Below are 9,890 nucleotides of genomic sequence, written 5' to 3'. Positions count from 1 at the left end.
TATTATGGGTTCACCACACCACGAAGTGGTGGTGAACCCATATTGCTTTTTCTGATGTTTCTTCTTCTCCTTCTCCTCCTGCCATTTTAAATGGATTCAGCTTCTTCATTTTAGGGCCTAAGGTCCTGAAATTTGGTATGGAGGTACAGTGGGCAAATACCCCTAGGCGTTTTTTACATTATTGTGATACAGGCTTTTAGAATGGTTTTATTTGAGTTTTTTGGCTGTGTTATAGCAAATGTTTTACTGTGTTAGTGTGCCGTGTTTACCACGTCTGGGCATGAGTCATCACAATGGAATGCAGGGCATCAACCAATAGGCGTGCAGCTTTCCTCTATACTTCTTGCTGATTGGCTGTTGGGATTTAACTTGATTAACACCTGCACAGAGCATTTCCACCTGCACAGAGCATTTCTTGCTGATTGGCTGTTGGGATTTAACTTGATTAACACCTGCACAGAGCATTTCCATACTGACAGTATGTCTTTATTCAAGTGTTTTGGTAGGTATTTTAAGCTTTTCTGCTCCAGCATTGGAATGCGGGGCATGAACGTTTTTTTTTTATTTTGAAAATCAACAGTTTGCATTATGCAATTAAAAATCCTAACCAATAAAGTAGGGAATAGCTATCCAACTGTTGTTTTAGTTGTATGCTACTTCATATTATAGTTATATCAATGTAAATCATTGTTTTCCCTTGTGTTTCTCATTCTTTCCCTGCCATGTCGTAAAATGTGGTGAACCCATCGCTGTATTTGCTCCAAAGCAAATATTGGCCTTTCTAGTTATTAAAGCTTTGGCTAGCACTCCATATTTTTTTCTTCAATTTTGTCTCAATTTCTGCCAAAATGTTTTAACGACTGCACAGGAATTTCTTGGTATGATTAAAATAGTTACAGAGCTAACATTTGGGGTTTTGACGAGACAACATAAGAAGTCATAGAAGCACATTTCAGTGTTGTAAAATATTAGGGTTTTGTAAAATGACATGGTAAACATTGCAGTTTTGAGATTGGCAGAATTATGCATAAATTCATTTCTGACAATTCTGTACAGCGCTAGTATACCGGGCTGAAAAAAAAAGAAATTCGGTATTTACTGCAAAATTTGGAAACTGAATGTATGCGGAGACTAAAGTGTATACTACTAGTACTTCAGTCTCCTTGAAATTCCAGCCCTTAAAACTCCTAAAATTTTGACCAAAATTGCAGAGATTCCTGTTGGAATAAAATATAGCCTGGATGCTGTCCTGCCTATATAATATAATTATGTGCTGCGTACTTAGATATTTTTTTTTTCAAATTTCTCAGGACGGTATCTAGGCTGTAGCTGGCACTACTATATAATGTACATATTATTCTAAAGACTTTCTTGTAAAATTGTATGTCAGTAGTACGTAGCCTTTGGAAACCAGGAAGGAGGATAATTGGGCTTCTGCCTTAGAAAGCCTGTTTCATGTATGAAATTATCCGGTCAAACGGCTCTCTAAGAAACGACATGCTTCTTATTTCAAATTTTTTACAAAAGACATTTTATACTCCTTTCTGGTATAAATTTCAAATTAAAAAAGACATAAACAATATGTAAGTGAGACAGTGCAGGTGGTGTCAAAACCTTTGCAAAATATTGTCTATAACAATAATTCACCATGATATTTGTTAAACCATAGTCTGACAAAAATATATCATAGCATTCATGAACTATTCTAACACAAGCATCAAAGCAAAATAAATTGAAAATCATAGCATTGTCTAAAAATGACTGGAGAAAAGCATCCGAGTGTTTGGACTGAAACCCAAAAGCCGTGATGCAATAAGCTCCTAGGACTCGAACTCGCGACCTTCTGATCCACAGCCATGCTGCATATTGGTCACTACCTATTTGGGGTATTCTTGCTTGCTGTGCATGTAGCATTTACTGTTTCAGGTGGTGAAGTTATAATCATTTAAGATGGCGGGGTCATGAGGCAAACAATTGGGAACTGGAAAAAAGAACACAGGCAATTGAACACATAAATGTAAACAATTGATGTCATTTGCCAGACCCAGTATTTTGCACCAATACAGGCTTTGTTTACAAACCTGTTATTTACGAAAATCAAGAAATCTGTATATGACATGACTCTCCGTACAGTGAGTGCAGGTGCATATGTATCATACATGTGTGTCTAATTAAGCCCATTAAAAACCATAACCTTCCATATACATGAGGCAATATGGGCTATTCTCCCGCGGAAGCAAAACGCTTCTCATGTGCAAGAATCATGAACTGTTCAGTTAACTGTCACATCACTGTTCCTCCTCCAGTCTACTTTTACAACACTACTGTCTATCTGGGATCAAGTTAGCATTAGGGCTGCAGAGATAAACTTCAGCGACTACCAAACAGGGCTCCTGGGGTGTGACCATTATTTACACTGAAACCACACTGCACAAACTAGACTGGACCACAGGGTACGATCATTACTAACACACCAACTGAACCATACTGCACAAACTATACCGGGACCACAGTCATTGTGGTACTTCTACGTACATCTATACCGTACTGGCCCACGCGAATTTATTCTAGTGGTACCGGTAGAGAATCCACTTAGCAACATTGATTAGGCAGCGCTTGTGATTTTTTCAAGGCCCTGAATGGCATACAGTAGTCGGGCCCTCCCCACATCCTGTGCTGTGTTCACACACCTATAACATTGGTCTCCCCATAAATTCTGAGGGGAGAGGTGCTCCCTAATCGGTTGATGAAAAATCAGCGAATGTTCCTGTAAATGCTAAGAGAAAAATGTGAACATTTTGGGAGAGTTTCTAGGATTTTGGGGAGAGGGGGAGCACCATTTCTCCATTGCTTGGGAGAGCCCTGCTATAAGAAGAGAGGGTTACTCTCACAATACACGAGTCAGAGCACAGAGGGGCTACAACTGCCGAAATACCATCTACAATTTATACACCTTTCATGTACTGGTGCAGCCTTATGGATCCCTCTTCTTAATGCTATAACACTTCTGTGACCATGAATATGGTTCACACAATAACTGTTTATGTTGCTGTTAGCATTTTTCAGACAAAATGATGTATTTTCCATGATTTCCTGGCGCATCTTTTCCACCATTCGTTATACAAGTATTTCATTTGCTTGTTTCATGTGCCCCACCATCTTATGTGTTATTTGATGTACTTCGGTTACTTTGCACCGTTGTCTTAGAATGCTAGCTTTTATGATTTCATGACATTCTGTATCTGTATTCGTATAGCAGGTATAACCGCCCTTCGGCGTAACACACCAGTCAATACATTGTGAATGACTGTATCATATGTCCTATTATCTTGCATGTATGCCTACAGAACCAAGCGGCGATACATGGTTCATATGTAGTGAAAAAACGTCATAAAACAAGTGAATATCATTAGTACTGTGTATTTCTGACATGTAATTGCAGAAATGAATGACTTTAAAATTTGATGTTGAATAATACAATATTGTAAAGACTTGCAGTCTTCGACTGTCACTCATCAGTGATAGTGCAATATTAGCAGAACAGGAGTGATATATTTACAAGATTTACTGTATATTAATTATTACTTATGAAAAAATATGATGGTAGATGTTAGGCTCGGAATGGTTACATGATGTTGGTTTTGGTTAGTAGCTCAAATTTGCACCACCAGACATAGGCGACTAGAAGGTTTTGATTGAGTTTGGAGAGTTCTAATAAATTGTCTAAGTGTTGTAAACACTCAGCGTTGGGCTGTTTTGTGGCATTCTGGATCCTAAGTTTGAACGTATGGTGAGTGAATGCACAAATGAAATTGCAAATCCCGCTGTTTGGAGAAAATAATGATCTTCTATGAGTGAGATGTAGGAGATAATAGGAGTCAAAGGACATAATATTGAACAGGCACCCCTTATTTTTCTAGCTTGAGTTCCATCCTGGTTAGGTTTACGTCCGCTCCCACAGTCTCGGTGGTAGCGACTCTGGGAGCGGACGTAAACTCACCAGGATGGAACCCAGGCTATTATTTTTCAGCAGTCATACATAAAAAGAAAACGATTTTTAAAAAATATCATATATAGGAGCTATATGTTCTGCCCAGTGCCCATATTTCGAAAAGAAAACAGTACATTTTCGAATTTCTGCACCACCGAAAGCCAAGGAGTGATTTTAACCTCTTTGCGAAAACATCATAATACAAACAGAACAGATTTTGCACCGAACACCGTTTGTTTACAATGACGGAGCTGAGTACAATCTGAATCCACACTGCCATGTTGAAAATTCAAGTAAACAACAGCTTTGAGCGGAGGCACAGACTAATAAAGTGAGTGGAAATTGTTTGATGAAAAAAAGAAGCTGACGATGTTTGCTATTCCAATGTGACATTTTTTGGTAGCTTTCATGTTGCTCTGTGAGGTAGTGAGGAAGGCTTTGAAGTACCGCCACTTTAATAATAGAATCGCCTGTTCAACTACTGCTACACAGACTTAGGGAGAGAGAGAGAAAGAGAGAGAGACAGAGAGACAGAGAGACAGAGAGACAGAGACAGCTGCAGAGTCTGAGAGACAGAGACAGAGTCTGAGAGAGACAGAGACAGAGAGTGTGTGTGTGTGTGTGTGTGTGTGTGTGTGTGTGTGTGTGTGTGTGTGTGTGTGTGTGTGTGTGTGTGTTTGTGTGTGTGTGTGCGTGTGTGTCTACAATCCCCATGATACACACAGTGCTACGTTCCCATATATATTGTGCTGAACTTTTTGGGGTTTTAGGGCTGCAAGCATTGTGATGGGTAAAAGAGAAATGTGGGAAACGGTAATCCAAGTTTGCCATCTCTAGATCTGACTGCCCTGTTTGTTTAAAAAAAAGAGTTCCACGATCTCATACCTTCACCAATTGATGTTAACCCTTGTGGTTGAAGAATTGTACAATTTTAATCATTAATTTTGCAAATAAGAGCCTCATTTGCATGGGTTATATCAGTTGATCATATTCTCCACCCAATGACAGTCTTATCTTAACAAAAAAGCTATTATAGCACTTCCTCATAAATTATGCAACTGAGGTCATGATTTGAATAAATTATGTTTATTGGTGTTCGCCTTCACTTGACTTCCAAATGTGGCAAGAATGAAATTCCCAGCAGTTACAACTATGAAATTATAAAATATTTCCATTAATTATGCAAATTAGGTCTTCATTTACATAATCTATATCCTCAGATGTTTTTATTCTCAATTACATGCCGCAAGTGTTTCATAGTCCTATTATCGAACAAAGCAGATTTATAGAATTTCCTCATTAACTATGCAAATTAGCTCCTGATTTGCATAATTTCTATTTGATTATGTCAAGCTTCACTTCAGCTACCTACATACCAAAAATCACGACAATCCGTCAACCGGTTCTTGAGTTATCATCCTTCGAAAATTTTTCAACAAATGCTCCTGCAATTCCAGAACAAGGCGCTAGGGGGCCCAAACTCATGTCGCTTTTTCCCTACCTCAAGAGCTATCTACCAACCAAAATTCGTGACCCTAGCATGTCCATATCGCGAGATATCAAAAACCGGAAGTTCTGCTGCAGTACCAACAAAAGCCGCCAGGGGGCCCAAAATCTAATCATTTCTAGGTCTCATCAAGACCTACCCACCTACCAAGTTTCATGACAATGCATACTAAGCTTTATGAGTTATGCTGTTCACAAACAGACAAACAGACAAACAAACGCTACTGAAAACATAACCTTCTTGCCGAAGGTAATTATTCTCAATTACCTCAATGACGCCATGTTCGATTCGTGACCCTTGACCCTTGCCGCTGACTGGTATTTTACGATGTCCAGTGGTCTCAGCCGGTATAGGCCCTAATAAGGCCACAGCAAGTAAATTTTATGGATGACATCCTCCGCAGATACCAAATCTAATGCGAGTGGGCGAAAAAAAACGAGCCAGGCCGAAAAAACAAGGTTTCTACAATTGAAAACTGTGACTCAATCATTGTACAAATGGTTTTGATTCAGTGGGAACATCATATATACACAGCCAGCATCACATGTCACTGCTTCAAAGTAAGAAACAAAACATTAAATCTTCTGAGTCTTGTCTTGTCTCCTTCTTCATATTTATCTGCCATCCACCTTCCGGCATGGCAACAGACATCTTTGCCCATTTTCGGCATGGTGACCACTGTCAGAAGGCAACGAAATTTCTTGTTTTTTTTTCCACAATCAGGCGAAAATTAATGCGCGCGCTGATGTCATCCATAAAAATTACTTGCTGTGGCCTAAGCTTTGAACAAAGGAAAAGTAATAGTCATAACACTTGGCAAATTCTAAGTACAACAAACATGTCTCAACGACTGCGACTTGTAACAGAAAGAAAGATAGTAAAATGTTGAACTTTATTCCAACACACAATATGTACAGGGATCAAATTTTTAGCGACCACTGTCGCCTTCATCAGGATAATTATTTAATTAAATTAAATAATCGCTGAAAATTTGATCCCTGTACATATTGTGTGTTGGAATAAAGTTCAACCTTTTACTATGATTACTACCAACACAGATGAACTTTCATGATAGAAAGAAAGAAGACAGAGAAATAGCGTCAAGCACATGAAAAGTCACGACCTCATAGCTTCGCCAAATGTTTTACGACTTTTTAGTCATGTTTTACATTGATTATGAAAGTAAGATTCTTAATATATAAGCTGTTGGCCATGGTCTTGTGTGATCAGGTCATGTCTGTTTAGACGTTCTTAAACGATAGCTGTGTTGATTTTGTCGCTAGGAAACCATGACGTCATATAGCCATTTATGGAGAACTAGATCAAATTCTATGTAACCATCTTTATTCACTATTATAAACTTCGGTCTGCTTTTAAATATTGAGGACAGTCTTGAGTTCAAGCTTCAAGTTAACTTTTCCGTAGGAAAGATATGTCACACAACTTGTAAGATTTGCTGAGCTGCCGAAAACAATTTCATCAGGTTGGTGGAACATATATGATATTGGGATTTTCTCATACACAACTAGTATTTCTCTCACCATTGCACATGTGTAAGGTGGGATATGCACTGGTTGTGTGTAAGAAAAACCCAAATGCCTACAAATTTATACTCGTGTGTTTGCTACATCGTTGAATTAACTGTGTTCTATTTCTTTCTTGTTGCAGCATCTGATTGCAATCTGTTCTTATTATTATTTGATGTGTATGTATGTGGTATTGTTGGTGTAAGTACGAACACAGGCTACACGAATTTAAATCTAAGCTCTCTTTATTGGCACCGAAGTTATCCCACAGCGAAAACCATATCAATTCTCCCTAACCATCTTCACGAAATATTGCACCACGGTTCATCACGTCCAAATATAGATAAATATATGCTAATTTATGCAAAACATGGCCGTACCCACCATTATGTACAACGAGAAGTGCATAGCAGCGGTAGCTAGAATTCCGTACCCGGAGGATATTGCACATTCTATAGCAAACCATGAAAATCTACCGCCCCAGTTTGACACATCTAGATATATACGTCCTGCATAGTTCGGGTTATGTTGAAGCCTTGATATCAACCAGTTTCCCATCCCCAGAATGCAACGCGAAAACGCAGGGGTAACCCTCATTTGCATAGGGCAGGCAGGCATCGGAATGATCCTGGTGACGTTAAACAACTTGTTTTTCAGTGTGTTTTGAGGTGTCGGTTTCATTTTATACTCAAGGTTAATTAAATTACTATGGGTTGAATCTGACAATAAAAAGAGAACGTTATAGTGGTAACGACATACTGATGCTGTTACATTTTCATTACAAACCACATGTTCCATGTTGAAAAGAACACTAAAACTTCATTCTCTATTTGTTGTCAGATTCTGCCCATATTAATCTAATTAATGTTGAGCAATCAATGTTAATCATTTCGATGCCTTCCAGCCCTATACAAATGAGGGTTACCCCCGCGTTTTCGCGTTGCATTCTGGGGATGGGAAACTGGTGGATGCAATCTTACAGCTAGCTGTACACATACATGTAATATCTCGCCTTTCAAATTTGCGTCACTTAATCTTTTCATAATGGTTTCAGAAATACAGGTATGTCAAACACGTTTACCCAGGCGATACATTTCTATCATCACATTACCTGTAAGGAGTTTAGAATCCTTGAAGGTTGTTTCAAATGTCGTGCAAGAAGTTCTCTGGTTAACATCCCCTCTCAAGAATATATATCTTAGAATCCTTACATACCTAACTACAACTTACGTAAGAAAAATAGAATCTCCTCAAACCCTACACAGCCAAGAATCCCTAGTAGTTTCGTGGTAGCAGCCAATTATTCCCACAATGCACTGCCCAAATACCCTTTGACCTGGCAAAGTCCCCAGCATGCATTGTGCTGTTGATAGTGAAAACAAAGCCCCGGAGTGATTCCGCAAATAATAAAACAAATTAACTATTATGGCAAATTTTAGGGGATGTTCTTTCACTTCCCTCGCTGGTTTGATTGTAAATATAACTTGGTTTTCATAAATTTGGTTTGGTTAGTATCTTCCATTGTGCTTTGTTGACAAAGTTAAGTTTAAATACACTAGTTTCCCTGCATGGTCAGAAAATATATAGTGGTGTCTACGCCATTCTATACATAAAAGAAGTTTATGAGTACTGCATATTGATGGTAGTGTACATGAGTTGTTGAATGTTCCATGTAAATTTTGAAGTAATGTCACTGGTCTAGTAAGTCATCACGCGGCTGTCTCTGCTCGTATCCTCTTCGCCGCTGGTAGTTTCTGTTTTCCATTGTCCTTTCTTTTATTATCCTCTTCTTTTTTATCCCCCGTGCTGTCGTCACTGTCTGTCTCCATGTGGTCTGGAGTTGACGTACCTTCTCCCTTCGTTTCTTCCGTTTGTTTCTTCAGCAGGTGTTTCCGTTCGAAGCTCTTGTTGAGGGCAGGGTTGTCCGGGTGCACCTGTTTCAGGTGCTCCAGGTGCTCTTCCGGACTCATGGTCGCGTGACCGCACTCCTCACACACATAGATCTGGGGAAAACGTTGTCTTGTTATCATTTGTTGTGGGATTTTGCAGAGGTTGAGAAAAATAATGGTTTACAGATTGAAAGGTGGAAAGGGAAAGAGAGGAAAGGAAAAGCTGAATGACTGAAGAGAAAGAGAAGAACAGATGAATGAATGGATGAATGAATGAATGGGTGGATAGATGGATAGATGGATGGATAGATGGATAGATAGAGAGAGATGAGAGATAGAGACAGAGATAGATATAGAGAGATAGATATAGAGACAGATAGATAGATAGGGATAGAGAGAGAGAGATAGAGAGAGAGAGAGAGAGAGAGAGAGAGAGAGAGTACAGATAGCCTAACAAGTGCCGAAGAACACGTACCTTCTCCCTCCGTTCCTTGTAGCCGTAGCTGAGGGTGAACCCGTGCACCTTCTTGTAGTGAGACTCCAGGGAACACCTCTGAGTGAAGCCCTTCCCGCACTCCTCGCACTTGTATGGCCGAATTCCTGTTGGTGGGACAAGACCAGTAAGCTCAAAACGCCGCCTAGTTAGCTTTGACACACTTACACTCGTCACAAAAAAAAAGACCAAACTAGAGAAGTAACATTTGCAAAGCAAATGCATAATGTTTACCTTCGGACATGGTCTACTCTGTTAATTCTTACTCAAACACATTCAAAGATATTGTACTATTAGTATATGGTGACAGGAGCAGAGCAGACCATGAAATTGCAACATTATGTAACCCAACACCAGTCACTATGGTGACAGACGTCAACAAATCATGTCATTGGTCATATAATAGGTCACTGTTTGGAGAAGAAGAAGAGGAAGAAACGGAGCAAAAACAATATGTTTCCTTCGGTTAACATACTAGTAGAAA

The 9,890-nt window shown here is 39.2% G+C and overlaps 1 protein-coding gene across 1 annotated transcript in view; it reads right to left on the bottom strand.

Annotated features, from left to right (window-relative positions):
- Positions 1–7,249: 7,249 nt before the first annotated feature.
- The window catches only part of LOC109479207 (transcription factor Ovo-like 2), a 12,879-nt gene continuing 10,238 nt past the window's right edge, over positions 7,250–9,890 (bottom strand). Inside the window, exons 5-6 of the mRNA XM_019781100.1 lie at positions 9,389–9,513; positions 7,250–9,027 (exon numbers count right to left, since the gene is read on the bottom strand). Coding sequence (XP_019636659.1) covers positions 8,734–9,027; positions 9,389–9,513 — 419 coding nt within the window. The 3' untranslated portion in view covers positions 7,250–8,733. The remainder of the gene's footprint in view (positions 9,028–9,388; positions 9,514–9,890) is intronic.

This window comes from Branchiostoma belcheri, unplaced genomic scaffold, assembly GCF_001625305.1.
Source record: "Branchiostoma belcheri isolate BF01 breed outbred unplaced genomic scaffold, Haploidv18h27 scaffold47, whole genome shotgun sequence".
Lineage (NCBI taxonomy): Eukaryota > Metazoa > Chordata > Leptocardii > Amphioxiformes > Branchiostomatidae > Branchiostoma > Branchiostoma belcheri.
Note: the sequence above shows the minus strand (reverse complement) of the source record. Positions and strands in the feature narration are given on the sequence as shown.